General features: G+C 54.2%; 1 protein-coding gene across 4 annotated transcripts in view; it reads left to right on the forward strand.

Moving 5' to 3' along the window:
- The first annotated feature begins 14,132 nt into the window (after positions 1–14,132).
- The window catches only part of RBBP6 (RB binding protein 6, ubiquitin ligase), a 28,182-nt gene continuing 22,601 nt past the window's right edge, over positions 14,133–19,713 (forward strand). For all 4 annotated transcript variants that reach the window (XM_064726349.1, XM_064726351.1, XM_064726350.1 and 1 more), the window contains exon 1: positions 14,133–14,867. In XM_064726349.1, coding sequence (XP_064582419.1) covers positions 14,702–14,867 — 166 coding nt within the window. In that variant the 5' untranslated portion in view covers positions 14,133–14,701. The remainder of the gene's footprint in view (positions 14,868–19,713) is intronic.

The following is a 19,713-nucleotide window of genomic DNA, read 5'->3' on the forward strand; positions in this document are numbered from 1 at the left end:
CGCTGGGAAACCCGGCTCAGGAGCTCTGCTGGAGTGAAATCCTCCTGGGAGCTCCACAAACAGCCCCAGCCAGGGTGGCACTCCCTTCACAGAACCACAGAATGCTTTGGGGTGGAATGGACCTTAAAGCTCAAATGATTCCATGGGCAGGGACAGCTTCCATCATCCCAGCCTGGCCTTGGGCACTGCCAGGGGTCCAGGGGCACCCACAGCTGCTCTGGGCACCCTGTGCCAGGGCCTGCCCACCCTCACAGGGAGAATTTCAACTCCTTCGCCCTCATTTGCTACTGTGGCAAAGGGGGTTGTTCGAGAAGGCTGATTCAGATGCTAATTAAGCCTCTTAATTGCCGTAGTTGCTGATTGCGTGTGTTAAAAACAGTCAAAGGAGAGTTGCACCCCCATCTTAGGGCAATATTTAAAAGCAAAGCAGTGAAAGGGCTGGCAGCGCTGAACACGGGGTAGAATGGAGTGGAATAATGTAGATGGAAGGAACCTACAATGACCATCTCCAACTTCCCGAGTAATTGTTTTTGATCGTGGCTGACCAAAAGCTAAAGCAGGGCCTTAAGGGCAGAGCCCAAATCCCTTTCCAGCCGCTCCAGGCAGGCTCTGGGCACCCTGGGGGCGCAGAAAGGCTGCGGAGCCGCAGTGCCGGACCGGCTGTTTGTGCGCATGGAGGCAGAGCGGGCAGTGATTGAAGGTGTTTACTGCCACGTGTAATATCTTCCCTTTGTGCCGATGTCTTTCCCCTGGAAGAGAAAATCGATACCCAGGCTAAATCTGGAGGCTTCAATATTTCTCAGAGAAGTGCAAATCAATATGGATTTCTTAACAAGTTTAATTTCAATACCTGAAAGTGCACATTCTGCCCATTTCCTGACCTTTGCAATCCCCGGGAGAGGAGGATTAAAAAGATTTGTTCAAATTCAACGAATTGAATCAGCAAATGCCCCATTAGCTTGTTTTCTTTCCGCCAGACCTTGATAAACAGTATGATAGCCCATCGTCTACGCGCGGCTGCCAGCGCCGCTCCGACACCAGGCACGGCAGTGTGCTGGTCACCTCCATGGCGGGCAGGACAGCCCAGGTGGTGGCACAGGGGCCGGTGTCACACGGAGAGGCACCCGCTCCCCCTCCCCGGGTGCCAGCGGACCCACATCCATCCCCCGTGAGCCCGATCCTGCCGCGCTGCCGAGCCCGCTGATTTATGGTGCTGCAGTGCTCTATATTTATCTACAGTGGCTTTGTGCAGCGTTAGATCATCGTGGGAGCCCGGTAAACACCGCGGAGCGAGCGGGGCGTGCGGGCCCGGCCGGCCGGGGCGCAGCACTCGGGGAGATTCGGTGTGTTTGCCCTTGGAACGATCCCGGGGGCCGGAGAGCCGGAGCGCATCCCGCAGGAGAAGCGGGCAGCCCGCGGTGGCGGTGACAGCCCCGCAGTGTCCGTCTGTCTGTCTGTCCCTCGGGTCACGCACAGCCCCAGCCGTGTCCGTCTGTCTGTCCCTCGGGTCACGCACAGCCCCAGCCGTGTCCGTCTGTCTGTCCCTCGGGTCACGCACAGCCCCGCAGTGTCTGTCTGTCTGTCTGTCCCTCGGGTCACGCACAGCCCCAGCAGTGTCCGTCTGTCTGTCTGTCTGTCCCTCGGGTCACGCACAGCCCCCCGCAGGTGGAGCGGGGCCAGGCACGGTGCAGCCCGCGGTGGCGGTGACAGCCCCGCAGTGTCTGTCTGTCTGTCTGTCCCTCGGGTCGCGCACAGCCCCAGCAGTGTCTGTCTGTCTGTCTGTCTGTCTGTCCCTCGGGTCGCGCACAGCCCCCGCAGGTGCAGCGGGGCCGGGCTCGGTGCGGGCTCAGTGCGGGCACGGCGCAGCCCCGGAGGGCTCCAGCCCCGCTGCGGCGATGCCGTGCCGGGCCCGGGGCTGCCGCTGCCGTTCGCCTCCCCAGGGAGGGGTTTAATTGCTGTGTTGGTGCTGCGATGACAAAGCCGGCGGCGGAGCGCTGTCAGCCTGCGGGAGCTGCTGCTGGCACCGAGCCCGCCGAGGGGAAATGGCAGCCGGGTCCTGGCTGCAGCGCTGAGCTTTGCCTTTCACCCTCCTTTCCTAACCCCACACCTACATCAGGACAAATGCACTGCCCTCTCCGCTGCCTGCTGCAAGGGAAGCTCCCTAGTCCCGACTCCTGCAGACTGCTCCTTCCTCAAAAGCATCTTTTGTCCTTTCTGGGTTTGATTTTTTGGGGATTTTTACAGTTTGCCATAGCTCATGAGAGTCTGGGTAAGGCCAGACCGTTTATATCGTTTACTTGATGGACAGTAATGGTTTCTGTGGTGCCATTACTACCTGTCATCTAAATCCAAACGCTGAGGTGCTGTAAAGGGCAGCCTTTCACCGGGGGCTGGAATGGCTTCTCCAGCATCGTTATCCTGCACATCCGTAAATCCCCAGCTGACCACAGCCGCTAAACACAGCCCTCAAAAGTTCCCCAGAAAATATTCAACAAATAAGATTTTCACCCACTCTTCAGTAACAAACCGCTGTCCCTCTGGCATTATCCTCACTCCAGCCACTAGAGGAGAAAATCCTCCTTCAGCACCTGAGCTGGTGTTGGAGAAGGTCAGCAGGAGCTGGGGGTGTTTGGAGATGGGAGCTCTGTGCCTGTGGCTGCTGCACGCTGGGGAGCCCTGACAGGTGCCCTGGGAGCACCATGGGAAACAGGGATGCAGGTAAATGCAATTAGGAATTAATTACCACAGCTTCTCATTGCCTGCTCCTGGTGCTCCAGTACCCAAAGGGAGCCTGCAGGAAAGGTGGAGGGAGATTATCTACCAGAGCAGGTTGTGATAGGGCAGGGAGGAATGTCAGGGAGTAGGATGGGATTAGATATTGGGGGAAAGCGCTTCCTTGGGGTGCTGAGGCCCTGGCACAGGGTGCCCAGGGAAGCTGTGGCTGCTGCAGCCCTGGCAGTGTCCAAGGCCAGGCTTGGAGCAGCCTGGGATAGTGGAAGATGTCTCTGCCCCTGGCAGGGAGTTGGATGAGGTGCTGCTCTCACTTTGCTGAATTAAAGTTTCAGCTTCTTCAATAACCTGCAGGTCCGCTGGAAAATTGTGACGAGTGGCATCGAGAAGCAACTCGGTAAGTTTATTTTGATGAAATACAATAATTATCATGCTTAGCAGCTGTTGCTATTTAAAATAAGAAAAAACGGGGCTTGCATTGAAAATGTTTTGTAAACCATGTGCACCAACAATCTGTTCCAATGAAACCAGCCATTATGGAAACGGTATAATAGCAGGAGCTCATTATGGAAAGTTAAATTGCAAATCATATTTTGTTTCAAATGAGCTGGATGAATGCATAATTTGCCTCAAAGAAATAGTTTTGTAGTTCTGATCCTCCTGCCAAGAGCTGAAGCTCTTGGGCTGCAGCTGCCGGGGCGGCCTGATTGTCCATTTCAAACTGCAGGAAGTTTGGGTTTCAAAGGAAGGTTTGAAGAGAGAAAAGGGGGAAAAAAAGTGAAGGAATAAAAGGCAGAGCAGTGGGAGCTCTCAGTTGGTTCCCAATGTGAGATTCTGATGGTGCAGCGTGGGTTTCAAACACACCAAGGGCCTGTATGGGGCTCATCACAGTCCCTGTGCTGGAGCCAGAGCCCGCAGCCTGGGCAGAGCTGGTTCCCCAGGAGCGGAGGTGACAGCCATGGTGACAGCCATGGTGACAGCCAAGGTGACAGCCATGGTGACAGCCAAGGTGCCTCAGCCAGGGTGTCACCGGAGAAGCCCCAGAGCCACCACCCAGGTGACAAAGCCCCAGCCCTGCAGGAGCTGCTGGTGCTGCTCTGGTGCTCAGTGCTGCAGGGCTAATACATGGTGCCTTGTGCCCAGAGACCTGACCTACAGCTGGTGGCACATGAGATGCCACATGAACGGCTGATGGCATTGTGAGATGTCTCATGGCACTGTGAGATGCCACATGAATGGCTAATGGCACTGTGAGATGCCACACAAACAGCTAATGGCATTTCCTCGTCACAGGGTGGCTCTGGGGACGGGCAGCGGTGGCACAGGGGACACAGACTCATGGCTGTGCCACCATGACGTGGCTGATGGGGGTGGCAGGCAGGTGGCCACAGCAGGACCCTCTGCCATGGGGCCAAGCCCAGAAAGTGCCCAGAGCCCCCTGCACCCTCCCTGCTGGGTGGGGACCCTCAGCACAGGTGGCTCTGTCCCTTTGGGCAGGGCACAGGTCACACCTGCTGTGCTCCAAGCACGAGCTCCTGGGGCCAGGGTCACCCCCAGCTGTGGTGGCTTTGCAGGACCCACGAGCTGCCCCTCTTTGCACCCCAGGCTGTCCCTGTGCCTCACTCCAGCACTCTCGGGGTGCTCCAGTGTCCCCCAGCCCCGCTGCTGCATCCAGCCCAGCCCAGCCCAGCGGCAGCTTCATTAAATATTAAATCCAGCAGCTGCTGGCAGTGTTGGGGGGTGGGTAAAGACAGCAGAAGCAATTTGCAATTAAAATGTGTTTATCTTAGGAAAGAAGTCCCGGAAACTTGTAATTAAAATGTTTATACCAAGGGCAGGATTTCGTAGCCTGAACCTTCAGAAATCATAGTGAAGCAGCAGTGGCACAGGTGAGGCTGGCACAGGACAGATGGGAGCTGGGACCCAGGCAGTGCTGGGGTGGGGAACCACGTCCTGCATGCCTGGAGCAGCCCCACGAGCTTTGCAGAACAAAGCCCCCACCCAGGCACTGTGCCCAGGGGATGCAGGAGGGCAGCAGCAGCAGGGATGCAGCAGTGGATGCAGCAGCAGCAGTGGATGCAGCAGCAGCAGCAGGGATGCAGCAGAGCAGCAGTGGGTGCAGCTCCTCCTCGGTGATGCTTGGCCACATCATTTTCAGGCACAACCACGGTGGCTCCTGGCAAATCCCTGTTGGGCTGCTGCCTTCCTCAGCACCCCCCACTCCTCTAGGGGTGTTTTTGTGCATTTCCAAGCTTGTTTTGCCTCCAGTTACAGCAGGTAGGAACTTCCCATGCAGAGCAGGTGTGATAAAAACATCTCCTGATTTGGGAGTTGTACAATCATAACCCCAAGCTCCCCCTTTATTGGTCCTGCAGCAGCAAGGTCTGGGTTGAGAGTCTGAATTTAGATCCTCTTCATATTTATTTCACAGTGATAAGAAGAAAAATAAATAGAAGTAGAAGAAGGGCATGGAGCTGGCTCTGTGTGAGTGGAGAAGCCATAAATCACTCTGAGAGTGTGTCCCAGAGGCTCTCACATTGGTTAATAGGTGCCCTTTTAAAAGTGCCTTTTACCCTCCCAGATCATGGAAACTCTGCAGCCGGAGCTGTTGGGTCCCAAAAAAGCCTTTGGGGCAGTTTTTCTCAGCAGAGCCAGAGTGGGTGCCCTGCTCAGCTGCCCCTCTGCCCGCCAGCCCCTTCAGCAGCCTCAGCTGCAGCCTCTCCTGGCTCCTCTCCCATCCCTCCCTGCTGATCCAGCTGGCAGGGAACTCTCTGGAGTGCTGGAGCTGCCCCTGCCCTGGCTTAGCTGAGACTGCCAGGATGGCAGGGCATAAAACCCAGAACAGAGAAAATTATATTAAACAACTGTGAAAGAAATAATTTATTTCCATATTGTCTGTGTTTTGGGCTGCAGGAAAAAGCCCACGACTTTTCCTGCCAAGCCACCAAGTGGCAGGCGGTTCGTTGGCTCGGATCGTCGCTGCTCAGAATGTAATCATCTTTAAAAGGAACAAAAATGTAAAACCCCACTGATCAGAGGTGGCTGAGGGCTCTACAGTTCTGCATCCTGACCTCGGGGGTGCTCAGTGATCCCTGCTGTGCCCAGCCGGGGGCATTGGGGGGTAAAGTGTCCCTGCCTGGGTGCTGGGCAGTCACTGAGCAGACACACCACTGTCCTGGTGTCCCAAGCTGTCCTGGTGTCCCAAGCTGTCCCTGCCTTCTCCTGCCCTCTCCAGAGCAGCTGGGAACCTGGAGCCTTCCTTGCAGCACTGCAGGGAGCACAGGATTGCACTGGGAGCTGAAGGAGCACACACTGCCAGGTTTTTGCAGGGTCTTCAGAGAAAGAAGCGGAGAATCCCAAACCGGCGTGGGTTGCAGGGGACCTTAAAGACCCTCACATTCCACCCCTGCCATGGCAGGGACACTTCCACTGTCCCAGGCTGCTCCAAGCCCTGTCCAGCCTGGCCTGGGCACTGCCAGGGATCCAGGGGCTGCCACAGCTGCTCTGGGCACCTGTGCCAGTGAAGTGTTGGTCAGGAGTGCAGGTGAGTGCCATGGGGTGAGCCGGGTGCTGCACCCTCCTGGTCTCAACAATGGTGTGGCCCCACAACGGGGCCCACGTGGAGCCCACAGGCTGGGCTGAGGATGCCAGGAGAGGCTGTGCTCGTGGCATGGAAAGGTCTGGATGGAGAGGAGGGCACAGCACAGCACCCACAGAGCTGCCAGTCTAGCACTGCTCTGCACCCACTCCGAGCTCCCTAGCGGAGCCCAGGAGCTCTGGGGCTGAAGCAGGGGGGAAAGGAGGGAAATCAGGGAGTGTGACATCAGGGAGTGTGAAATCAAGGAGAGTGAAACCTGCCTGCTGGGCTGGCCAGAGTGCTGGGCACGGGCACTGGGACAGGCCTCGGAGGGGCTCTGGCAGGAGCGCCAGGCTCTGCCAGGGCTCTGTTGAATATTCATCTGTAGGAAATGGTTATTCATGAGCACAAGGAAGATGATCGTTCTGCATTCCGAACTACTCAGCCCGGCTCCCGTTTGATGTGGTGAGGCTCTCGCAGTGCATTTGCATTAGAGAAAGCATTACTACTTCTGATGAGGAGAAGGATTACAGGAGAAATCTGCATAAATTTATTGGTAAATGTCATTTAGCATGTGTCCAAGTGTAATTCATCACAGGGCTGTAGTGCAGCCCGGTGACTCATACAGGGCCGGGGTTTTTCAATAGACAGATAAATAACCCTAGGGACAAAATTACCTCATTGATATTAAATCAGTGGAGTTGCAGGTGAGCAGCGCCTGCCTGGGACAAGCTCCTCGGGGAATGGCAGTCCCAGGGGGATGAGCAATGGGAAATGCCCGTCCTGGGGGATGCTGGCTGCTCCTCCTGTGCCTGCTGAGCCTCACCCAGCTCTGCCTGTGTGCCACCAGCCTGCCCAGCTCTCCATCTGCCCCAGCCTCCCTGCTCCCTCCCGGCACAGAACCGTGCTGAGCCCTTGTCCCAGTGCCACTCCAGCTGCCAGGGACATCCCTGCCCTCCTGGCTCCCCTCCTGCAGCCCCCACAAGCCCAGCCACTGCCAGGGCACCGAGGGACCTGCAGCAGCCTCCTCGGAGGGGCTTCCTCGCAAATCAGCGGCTCGGTGCCACTCAGGCTCTGTCGGGGTCCATCCCACAGCTGCAGGGGTTGTGGTGTCCTCGATTAGCTCTCCCAGGGGAAGGGCTCATCCACAGCCTGCTTTGATCTCCCGGATTTCCCGTGTGATGTAAGGATGCTGTAGGTGTTGGCTCTGCCAGGGTGAGCACTTCTCACAGCCAGCACCTGCCAGGGTGGCTGTGATGAGCTCAGAGCAGGTCCTGCCAAAGCACAGGGTCAGTCCCAGGGCTCAGCTGGAGCCGAGTGTCCTTGTCCATCCCCACAGACACCAGCACCCATGCCCACAGCCCCAGTGTGGTTTCAGCTGTGATTCCAGCCTGGCAGAGGTGAAGGTCCCTATGGAAACTCCATGGAATGGGATAAACATGACGGCATTGGGTCTCCTACCCCTTCTCACCACCTCTCCCTCTCCAGAGGAGGAACATCCCAGGGGTATTGGGAGAGCAGCTCCAGGCAGGGATTAGGGAGCTGTCACTCGAGAACCAACCAGTCATTGGCTTTTTAAATTGAATTTCCCACAAATGCAACAAGGCAGACCCGAACTCCCTGAGCTGGGGAGGAGGGAGCGGGCACATCTGCATCACCCCTGCCCTGTGTTCAGGTGCCCTCCGGCCCTTCCTGAGGAGGCCAAGCTGAGCACTGGCACTTCCAGCCTGCTCTGAGCTCCAGCCCTGGCAAGGCTGGAGCCTGAATCCAAACCTCAGTGCCCCCAGCCCAGGAAGCTCTCCCTGCTGTGGGATATCCATGTCTGCAGCAATTCCTGCTTTCACACATCTCTCAGAGCAAGCAAACTCCTGCTCCATCCTCACTGCCTGATACGCCTTATCGTCGTGTTAGCAATTAATATTAGCATGGTAGAAATTGCTAATTTGTGATATACAATAATTAGAATTCAATTTAATTGCTCTCAAACTCTGCATACAAATGTGGCTTCCACTCCCTGGGCTGGGGAGAACAACAGAGGAGGAGAACATCATCCCTGGTGACACAGGTGAGGCCAGCACAGCACGGTGTCCCACCTGTGGGTGAGTGGAGAGGCAGAGCTGGGGCTGAGCTCACTGCCAGCTGGGTTCTGGGGGAGTGTAGGTGGGCTGGATCAGGGCAGGCAGCACCCAACGCTCACCTGTGCCTCATTGCAGGAGAGGATGGGCTTTTCCTCCTGCTCCTGGGGCTTAGGTGAGCTTGGGAACGGGGATGCTGCTTCTGGAAACAGCACAGGCCTCATGAATCACTGCAGGTACAAAAAGGGAATCAAAGAGAGTTTCCCAGGGGTTGATGCCCCTCAGACCCACGCTGGGCCCTGCCTTGCAGGCTGTGATGGCAGTGGGTGCAGCAGAGGGTGAGGGCATGGCCAGGAAGAGCAGGGGCAAAGGGGGGCACATCCCAGAGATGGGAGCAGTGGACAGGCTCGAGGGATGGGGTGGGTGCCAGCACACACCAGCTCAGTGTGATGATGTGGTTCATCCCTGGGTACCCACAGGAAATGCCAAAGCAAGTCTCAGAGGGGAAAGTTCCCTGCACAGCACCAGCCAGCCCAGTAACATGCTGGGGGCAGTGCTGGTGTCTCTGCTCCCAGCAAGGCTGAGAAGCTGCAGAGTCCTGGCAGGGGCTCTGAGAGCTGCTTGAGGGCTGGAAACCTGCCAGGGTTGAAAGATTAAAGAGGTGAGTCGAGGGGGTTAAAGATCACTCAGTTGTGGTCTCCAGTTCCCACGTGGGAAGTTGCTGATGGATGGCACAAGCAGCTGTGTCTGAGAGAGATTTAAGCTGGGATAAAACACCTTTTAACAAAGGGAGAAATTAAAGTAGGAACAATGTACTGACAGACACATACAAGGTGTTAGAATGAAGGGCACAAAAGATGCTGGATTACAGCTCAGCCTTGCTGGGGAGCTGTACCAGGCACAGGGGGTCCTGCTGGTCCTGCTGCTGGGGATGCAGGGCTGTGCTGGGGAAGGGGGGAGATCCCAGAGCCTTGGAGGAGGGGAGGAGCAGGCTGTGGGTACCCGCAGGGTGAATGGTTCTGGGAAGGCAGGAGCCCCCAGGGCTGCTGAGCAGGAGTGGCTGAGAGCCCTGGCTCTGGGGAGGCCGGCTCCCAAGGTGGCACGGAGCTGGCACACCCCACAGTTGTGTCCTGGAGTGCTCCCACCACAGCCTCAGCTCACACGGATTTATTGCTGGTTTGAAGAGCAGGCAGAGGCAGCAGTACCTGCGTGGAGGGAGCTGGATGAGGCCCTTATCTCCAAGGGATTAGCGGCTGTGTGACTCACAACCAGGATGACTCAAAGACAGACAGGATCCAGGGATAAAGTCAAGCACGGTCCCATCAGCAGCCAATTCCACAAACTCAGCAGCGTCTGCTGAGCGATTAGTGCAGCCACGCAGGGAGCTGCAGAGGAGCAGCGCTCGGGTTTGCCCTCCCTCTGCTGATCCTCGGCATCTGCAGCCCGTGATAGCTGCTGTGTGCAGCCAGCCTGGCCGGGAGGGGAGGGCTCCAGGGCGCAGCAGAAGGGCCCTTTGATCCCTCTAATTAATTCTGGTTTCAAACCTATTGAGGAGGTGAGAATGAGGAGGGAAGCTGGGGCTGCTTTGATGTGTGTGAGTGGATGGATGCAGACAAGAGGCTGCACGGAGGACACAGATTCCAGAAGCAAGAAAGGTTGGAGGCGAGGAGCTCGGCCAGAAGGGCGAGAGTGCTGATGGGCATGGACACACTGGTGCTGCCACGGGAGCTGCTGGCACTGGGACCAGCGCAGGAGCTGCCCAGTGCCTGGCAGTGGTGCCCAGAGGTGCCCAGAGGTGTTTGCACTCTGCAGAGGGCTCGGACACACAGCACAGCCCTGGCTGCTCCGTGCCCGTGGGAGCCTCTGGGGCAGCTTGAGCCAGGGCTCTGGGAGCAGCCACGGGGCTGTGCTGGGCATGAACCACTGCTGGTCTTCTACTGGACATGGCTGAGATGTATGTCCATGACTGGGCATTTCCTGCCCTTCTGAACAGAAACCACCACCCAAAGCAGGCACCAGAGCTCTTTTCAGCTGTAAGGTTGTTCAGCCTGGAGAAGAGAAGGCCTTTTCAGAACCCCTTTCTGTGCCTAAAGGGACTCCAAGAGAGCTGAAAAGGACTTTTTACACGACAAGGGGGAATGGCTCCAAACTTAGATTAGATATTAGGAATAAACTCCCACCTGGGAGGGTGGGCAGCCCTGGCACAGGTGCCCAGAGCAGCTGTGGCTGCCCCTGGATCCCTGGCAGTGCCCAGGCCAGGCTGGGCAGGGCTGGAGCAGCCTGGAGCAGTGGAAGGTGTCCCTGCCCAGGGCAGGAGCCGCCGCCGGTCCCTCTCCCGGTGCTCAAATGACCTCTAGTGGCAGGCGGGGACGGGGGCGGAGGGTTCGCTCTCCTCGGTGAAAAAACACCCTAAGCTAAAATAAAAAGCAAATTGCGTCGGGCTCCTCCTCTCCCGAGGTAGCAATGGTCAGTTAATTTTCTCTTTTCTTTCGCCGAGCAGCTTAATTAGTGACTGGAAATTCATCAAGCAAGGCCACCCTGGTGCTGCCACACCGAGGGGGATCAGGCTGGGAGGTGATGAGACGACGAGCCGGCTCTTCCCAGAGCCTCTGGATTGCCGGCAGGAAGGTGAGATGTGCCGACCAGCAGCGTTATCCCCCTCTGTGCCCACAGCTCGGGCACCGCAGGACCGGGGATGCTGCGGGCTCTGCTCCCAGCCCTCCCTGCCAGGGCACAGGGCTCCGTGGGCAGTGCCAGAGCTGACCCGAGCCATCCCCGGGCATCCTTCGGGGCTGGGACCAAAGGAAAGCCCTCTGCAGAGGAGAGCTTGCTCTGGTTTGGGGTCACCACCCAGGGATGGCCCCGAGAGGGTGGGTTCACTGTGGGGTGCTGGAGCCAGGATCCTCAGGTGGGAGCAGCCCTGTTCTGGCATGGGCTCCTTGGGGATGCTGCTGGAGCTCTCAATGGCCTTTAGGGCTTCCCGAGTAAATTAGCTCTGATTATCATGGAAGAGTTCCTTTTACTCTGATAGTAACTCTTGTGCTGCTCACACAGGGAGGAGTTTGTACCTCTCCTGATTCATTCTGTGATGAGGAACGAGCTCTCATCTTCTTTCTGACTCATTGATAGGGTAAATCTTCTCCTTAGTCCACAGGGTAATAAAGAGGGGCTGTCCAGGGTTGGGAGCCTCTGAAAACGGGGTCAGCACATTCCAGCAGCCCACAAGGGTGAGCAGGGCCAGTGGTGTGCTGGAGGGTGTAAGCAAAGCCAAGGAGGAGCAGCTCCCTGGACTCTGGGTAATTACAGGCTGGGTTTGCTTGTTTGCTTCCCTGTTTGTTCCTTACCTGTGACCTAAAAGCAGCTTTCTGGATTTGTTTCCGTGTTCCAGCACAACTCTTTCAGTTTCCCTCAGTTCTGAGTCCCCTGAGCCTCAGGGAGCTGGCAAACGTCCATGGATTGACTGCAGGCTGGTAGGAGCTCTGGGAAGCCATCAGTCACTCCTAAGTAAAGCTCAGCTTTAGCCAGTGCCTGCCCCCAGCCCTGGGGTGGGGTGATGACCCCGGGCTGGGCTGGGGGAGCAGCGTGGATGTTCCAGCAGAACTGGCCCCGTGGGCTGGGCTGGGACCTTGGGTCAGCCCTGAGAGCTCAGGGCAAGGTGAGTTCCTCTCCTCTCGCAGAGCTCAAGCCACAGGATGAAAACAAGTGGCGTCACTGCTGCTGACAGAACAAACTGGAGAAGGAAATACAATTCCACACCCTGCCACCTTGTCAGCCTGCTCGTCCAGGAGCCTGCCCGTGTGGCTGGGAAGGTGCCAGACCTGATTTGTCCTGCTCAGCTTTGAAGATTTGTTTGTTCCTCTTTGTACAGTTCAGTTGTACAACAGGAGCAATTCTGTGTCAGCCTCAATCCAAGGCTTGAGAACAAGTGTCACAGGGTTAGATGGGATTTTGGGAATTCTTCCCTCTGAGAGCGGGCAGGCCCTGGCACAGGGTGCCCAGAAAAGCTGTGGCTGCCACTGGATCCCTGGCAGTGCCCAGGCCAGGCTGGACATTGGGGCTTACAGCAACCTGGGACAGTGGAAGGTGTCCCTAAACATGGCAAAAGGATGAGTTTTAAGGTCCTTCCCCAACCAAACCATCCAACTATTCTACAATTCAAGCACTTGTGTATTCGAGAATTAAAGCAGCAAAGACCAAAGCTCAGCTGAAGGTGCTCTGAGCAGCAGAACTGTGCTCAGATAAAACTGCTTATAAATCAGCAAAGTACTAAGTGAGATGAAGCTCCCAAACAGCTTCCAATAATCCATCATGGTAAACACTGAAACTCCATGTTACAGCAAATCGTTTCTGTTTATTGCTCATTTTTTAAACTAATGTCTGAGCATGACTTTAAAACTGCCAACACATTTTTGTTGTTCTGCAGAACTTAGAGAACAGCAGCTATAACAGTTTTTTGCTGAATGTATTTGAAGTGAAAGAGTTCAAAGTTTCAGAACTAATTTGAAGATACAAGAACAGCCCGGGTGCCCACAGGTGTGCAGAGACCACCAAGCCTCAACGCTGCTCTAGTGTTTTCTGGCTTTCAGAGTAACCCAGCCCCTCTGAAAGCCACGGGGTAATGCTTTGCCTCATCAGAAAGTTCATGTTTTGTTTTTTAAAGTTGTGAACGTGGGTGGCTGAGGACACTTGATGTGACGTGAGCATTTCTGTCGCATGCAGGAAACAGCCTAGAACAGGCACATCAGGCCCTTCCTTTGGCTCTGACAGGTTTGTCCAGGGCATGGCAGCATTCCCTGAACCAGGAGCCGGTGACACATCCTGGAGTCATGGAATGGTTTGGGTGGGAAGGGACCTTAAAGGACATCCATCCCCTGCCATGGGCAGGGACACAGGACACATTCCACTGTCCCAGAATGCTCCAAACCCTGTCCAGCCTTTCTGTCCATGTCCCCAGCCCTGTCCAGCCCTGTCCCCAGCCCCTGTCCATGTCCCCAGCCCTGTCCAGCCCTGTCCCCAGCCCCTGTCCATGTCCCCAGCCCCTGTCCAGCCCTGTCCCCAGCCCCTGTCCATGTCCCCAGCCCTGTCCCCAGCCACAGCCATAGCCCACAGGCTGAGATCAGCCCGGGTCAGGCTCTGTGTGCTGCAGTGTCCCAGGTAGCAGCCAGGTGCATTCTGCAGGACACAGGAGCCCAATTCCCCACAGGGATCACAAGCTTAGACTACAACCTTACATGAGAAGAGTTCGTTCCAAGGCTTCACTATTTTTATTTGAAAACTGACTTGTCTTTGGATAGATTTCCTTGAGGCAGCCATGCAGCAGCTGGTGGGCAAAAGGTTTCCTGTGTAGAAATTTGCAAACTAGAAAGTAAATATTTGTAAAGTGAAGAGTGTTGTTAGTAAGTTTCAATAGAGGGGTTGAACACGACAGCAGTGCCTACATTGCAAGAGGCAGGGCTGAAGCAGGGCACGATGGCAATAGGAAGCCCGGAGCCGGTCGGTGAACACTTTTGGGCTATACAGTCAATATTCCCCTCAGTCCCGGTCCGTGATTCCTTAGGCCATACAGTCAATATTCCCCTCAGTCCCAGCCCTTCCCTTCCCGTCCCCTGATGAGGGCAGCAGCCCACGCACTCCGCTAGGGGGCGCTCACGACAGAGGGCGGGGCCGCCGCTCACACGTGACCGCGTGTCACGCGCGGCGCCGGGTCACGTGCGGCGTGGTGGACGCGCTCCGTCTGCGCATGCTCGCGCGGCCCGTGCGGTGTCGGCCGGGAAACCCCTCGGCGCAGCGCTGAGGGCAGGGGCGGCCGCGGGAGCCGCCATCGGGGCCGAGCCGGGCCGAGCGGGGCCGAGCCGGGCCGAGCGGGACCGGGCGCGGCCCATCCTGAAGCGAGCGGGGCGGCGCCGGGCCGAGCGGGCCCGAGCCCCAACCCGAACCGAGCGGGGTCGGGCAGAGCCGAGCGGGGCCGAGTCCTAGTCGAGCCCGAACCAAGCGAGGCCGAGCCCGAGCCGAGCCCGAAGCGAGCGGGGCCCGGGCCGGGTCGAGCGGGGCCGAGAGCAGGAGCCGGGCGGGCGCGCCGCGCTCGCCGAGGGCCGCGGTCGTTGCGGGGCGGGGACCGCGGGCTCGCCACGATGGAGAGCTGAGGCCTGCCGAGCCCTGAGGCCGCGGCCCGGCCATGGCGCAGCGCCGCGGGCTCTGAGCGCCGCTCGCCGCCCCAGCGCCGCCGCCCCGGGCCCCGCGGGCCCTGCCCGACCCCCGCGGGCCCTGCCCGACCCCCGCGGCCCCGCCGCGCCAGAGCGGGCGCCGCCCGCGCCCCGCCATGTCGTGCGTGCACTACAAGTTCTCCTCCAAGCTCAACTATGACACGGTCACCTTCGACGGGCTGCACATCTCCCTGAGCGACCTCAAGCGCCAGATCATGGGCCGGGAGAAGCTGAAGGCGGCCGACTGCGACCTGCAGATCACCAACGCGCAGACCAAAGAAGGTGCGTGGGGTTCGGGGGCAGCGGTGATGGAGCAGTGGTTGCTGTGGGTTCGGAGCTGTTCCTTTGTAGCTGCTGCTCTCACAGCACCGTCCGAGCAGATCTGCGTGCGGAGGTGCTGCAAAAGTTTGGGTTTCCCGGAGTTGTGGGTAAAATGGGGGCGGTGGGGGGCAGGATGTGTGACCATAACAAACCTGCCTGCTTTCTTTGAAATCTGGCAGAGAAATGTGAAGGTTATCACAAGGAGTATAGCGCATGGCTAATTTCAATGAGGGAAGAAAAGTGAGTTTCAATGAGGGAAGAAAGTGACGACAATTGAACTTTGTCGTCAATTTCTCTTTGCCTCATTCATTGGAAAGTGCTTTGCTGCTTTTTTTACCCGCCTTTCATTGAAAGCAAGTGCCCCTTGCAGTAATTGCTATCAAGCAACAATTTGTATCGAGTGTATCACTGCGTTACAATTTCTGCAGACCCTTAAAGCCTCTCTCACAATCAGCGAAAAAATTACTCTGGGGAATTCGTGTTAATGTAAGTTTTCCAAACAAAAGACGCCGTAGTTTGGATGCTCCTGAGCATCATTTCATCATTCTTGTCTAATGTTGTTTTGATTTTTTTTTTCTTCCTGGCACTTAGTGCTTGCTCTGTCAGGGCAGTCCTGAAGTTTTATGGCAGAACATTTACAGAGAATATATGTAAGAAATACATGTTTACAGTGAATATATGTTCTTTGGGAAATCATGAATTCTCTTAAATCTAATAAATAGTGCTTGATTCTGTGGTGTGAATGTGGGTTTGTGTTACTGTCATGCTTCAGTTTGGTAATCTGCCATCCTGATAAGTTTGAATGTGATTAAAGACTTCGGAGTGTGACTTTTCAGAAATGAAAAGAATTGTATTTTCATTCCTTTTCATCCAACGTTAAACCTTTTTCTTTCCCCACCCTGTGGTTCTGTGTCTCAGTAGTTTTTTCCTTTAAAAGTTGTAAGAGAAAAAAGATGCAGGTAAATGTCCCCTCATGAAGTATTACTGCAGCATCCATGGTACCAGATTGACCAGGGTGTTACTTTGTTTTCACATGTAACCAGAGTCCAGGGAAGGAAAGGAGTTTGCCTCACTAGAAGCTGGTGTTGCCTCAAGGTGAAGTTAAAAAAGGATCGTCCTGAGTCTGCTAGGCAGGTTGTGTTGCACTTTAGCCTCTAAAAAATGAGTATCAAATTTTAAATATATAACTATGTAAAATACATAATTTTAAATTCTATATTAGTGATACACATGCTTATTGAAGCTTTCCTAAGGGTGTTTTCCATGTGAAAAGGCAAAAATCTCTCTGTGGTTTGCAGAGCATAGCTAGAGAATTTATTTCCAAAGTCTGTGTCTGTCAAATCTTTGGTTCATATGCATAATTGTGAATCTCAGTTTTTATTAATCAGATGTAAATGCTTAAATTAACCTGCAGAAATTAAAATAACAACTAGACCGGGATATTCTACCTAAGTGGGATGTTAGGAATTCTTACGTGTGGACATAAGTATTGGGTTTTTTAACTTTGTCTATTCAGGAGTCCTGAGTAAATGTTAAAATGATCTTTGGAAAGAACAAAGTGAGCCATGATTGGTCCAAGATCATGGAAGCTTTTACAGTTCTGGGTCTGTTACTTTTCCTAATGGAAAGCTAGTAATAGGAGAACTGCTAATATAGGCCAAAAGTACACAGGATTTTAAATATCAGTGGGAAAAAAGGATCTGATGGACTGTGTAAGATTCTGGGAATGCAAAATGGGTGGGTGGGACCTGTTTTATGTAGGGGGTTCCTGTTCCATACCTGCTGTCAAGGCATGTTCTCTAAAGCCTGTGCTTTTAAACTTGCCTCCATTTCATTGGATCTGGATTTTTTTACTTGTCTTCTATGACAGGTGTTCCTAGAATATTGTGGAAGAGCTGTGAGCTCCACAACTGAGGTCTCTTGAGTGTTCTTTCCTGTGCTGTGACATTCTGAAACAGAACACTTGGAAAATGTGCCGTACTTACAGGGCAAAATACCAAGAAAATAAACCCCAAAGTTGGCTCTGAGCTGGTGTGGGACGGCTGAATGGTTTTGGGGCAGAGTGGTGCCCCAGCAGTTCAGCCCCAGGCTGACACCACAGCAGAGCCCAGGGGGCCCTAAAGCAGGGCAGGTGGTGTAATGCGATTAATGATTGGGAGTTGGGTGGATTTGATGGACTCATCCCTTCAGAGCAGGGCAGGGGCTCTCGTGGGGCCAGAGCTGTGCAAACAGTGCCGTGGAGATTCCCTGGGCTGTGTGACCTCCTGAGCCGGCTTGTTCCAGATCAGGGATTCCTGTTCTGGGGGAAGCACAAAATCCAGCACGAGTGGCCCTGTCTGTTTCTCTGCAAGTTTCAAGGCTGCTTTTGTAGCCAGCTACAGCAGTGGCTTGTCCCAAAGTGAGCAAGTGGTGGTGATGAGAACAGAGTTAAATCCTGTCTAGGGAGAAAATGTGTCCCAGGGAATTCCCTGTGTTCTGGTGGGGACAGCCTGGCATGTTGGCAGGCTTTGCAGCTCTTACCTGCACATCCTTCCCCCAGCAGCTGCTTAGCAAGGCTTTTGCCTGCCCTGGCACACCTCGGCTTGCTTTCCAAGGACTCCTGGTGAGTTCTGTACTCCACCTGAGTGAAAAACCTCTCAGAGTGCTCAGGCTGTTTGGGCAATGCTGGCAGATAAAACCGTGAATGAAAGCAGGCCAGAAAATGACATGGGAACTTTTGTCAGTAACTTGCTTATAGCATACATAAACACAAATTATTAAGACTAGCAGAAATTCTTATAATAGATAAATTAAAAAGTGGGGGTTTTAAATTTCTCATTCAGTATGAAGCAGCATAAACTTGCCAGCAAATCTGAGCTCTTTGCACCTAGCTGTAAGAAGGCTGTGGACACTGATGCAGTAGTTGATGTCGGATTTCTGTGTCAGTGTGAGGCAGCAGTCAGCTGACTAACTAGTTTGCCTCCATTCATGCCTTGAAATACTTAATCTGGACTCTTTCAAGCTACTATTTTCTTGTAGGATAAACAGCAAGTTTTAGACTGTTGTGTCTCTTCTGCTCTAAGCTTTAATATCCAGATTTTTCTTTGTTTTTACAGTCATTTTGTGTTAGTTGGGTACTTATAATCACAGCTCAGATTGAGAAATTCCAGTAGCCACTTCCTGGCCGTCACTGGTGGTAAAACAAGTTTGAGCTATATGGGAATGGGAATGAACAATGCTGCTGCCTCCAGCTTGGAGCGTTTCTGTTGGAGCTCTGCTTGGACACGTGTGAGCAGGAGCTGTGTGGAGGTGGCCTCACTGCTCACCTTGAGGTGTGGATTCATGGAGAGACAGGGACAGGCACAAGTAGAAACAGCTGCTCTGGGCTTCCAGAACTGCAGCTGGCACCATCTTCCAGGTGTTTGTCTCAGCCTCAGCGCTGCTTGAGCTCCTTGTCCATCAGAAAGTCCCGCTGTGGCCTCTTTGACAGGTGGCTGTGTGAGGAGCAGAGCTCGAGGGCTTGTGTCAGGATGTGGCTTCTGTAAGAGCTGCTGTTTCTGTCACTGCTAGTCCTTTCACCCACAGTTTTAATCTGCTCTGCAGTCCAGAGGAGTCTCGCTGTTTGGTTCCCTGGGGGGACGATCAGGAATTAGTTTCAGCTAAATGATTTCTCAGTTTTCTGAAGAAATGTTCTGTTAGCTGGAAATAGAAGTAAAACTTTAATTTCATGGTTGAAGTGATGTCTTCTGCTCGGTATGTTTTGGTGTAAGGGAGGTTCCTGCCTGTAGGAATAATATACTGAAAAATTGAGCATAAATTGTGAGATACTCGTATTTTGTGTGTGATCACTGAGCAAACTCATCCCGACAAAGCTTGACTAGATACATAACAGTACTAGGTTTCAGACCAGTGCTTTGATTCAGTCTGCAGAGTAAAGGATTGGAATAACTAACACTGCAGGCACATCACAGGGAAGGACTTCTCATGGTGCTTTGCAACATTTAGTCATATACAGCCTGTGTAAGTTCCGTATAAAAACCATTCTTATGAAGAGGGCTTTGCATTTTAAGTTTATTCAAAGTGTCTGAGAATTGGATTTTTCTTTGGGCCTTATGTAAAAGGTCAAGGGGCTTTTCTTCTTTTCAGACAACCAGCACAGTACAGGCCCAGGCAGAGCAGGGATGGCTCCAGGCACATGCTGTTTTCCAAAGGCTTTTCAAGACTTCAGAAGTCATTTTGTTTGAGTCTCTCTTCTCTGCAGAGAGTGAGTGGAAAGAACTTGTGTCTGGTTAATTCAGACTGGATCATGAGCTTAAGGGAGGAGGTACCACTTTACTTTGAGCCCCTTCTGTCCTGCTTGTGAAAGCAGCTCAGAACCCCCAAGTGTTTGTGCTCCAGACTCCAGCGCTGTCGGTTTCAGTTGCATTTCTCTGTCAGGCCCTGAGCAGCTGCCCAGCCTGCCTGGGGACCGTGCAGCTCCAAGCACAGAGCTGGTGCCTCTGCTGTTCTGTCAGGCCTGAGCAGGGCAGCAGAGGGGAGTCAGGTGTACTTAACAAGCTGAAAGCATATTAAGAGTGCTGCAGAGTTTCCCTGCTTTAGCTGATGCCTGGTTTGTTCAGGACAAGTACTCACAGTCTTTACAGTCTGTTTTGTGCAGGTGAGGCTCAGCTTTGGTTTGTTTTGCTCCAAAGATTTCTTGGTTTCATAGCCAAACAGAAGCAAAAACAGCTTAAAACAGATCAGGGAAAAACCTCATGAATTATCAGACTCTGCTTTAGTGTAATTTGAAACCATTTTGCTCCTAGCATTCAAACTAACTTTAAAAACT

The sequence above is a fragment of the Zonotrichia leucophrys genome, chromosome 14 (genome assembly GCF_028769735.1).
Source record: "Zonotrichia leucophrys gambelii isolate GWCS_2022_RI chromosome 14, RI_Zleu_2.0, whole genome shotgun sequence".
Lineage (NCBI taxonomy): Eukaryota > Metazoa > Chordata > Aves > Passeriformes > Passerellidae > Zonotrichia > Zonotrichia leucophrys.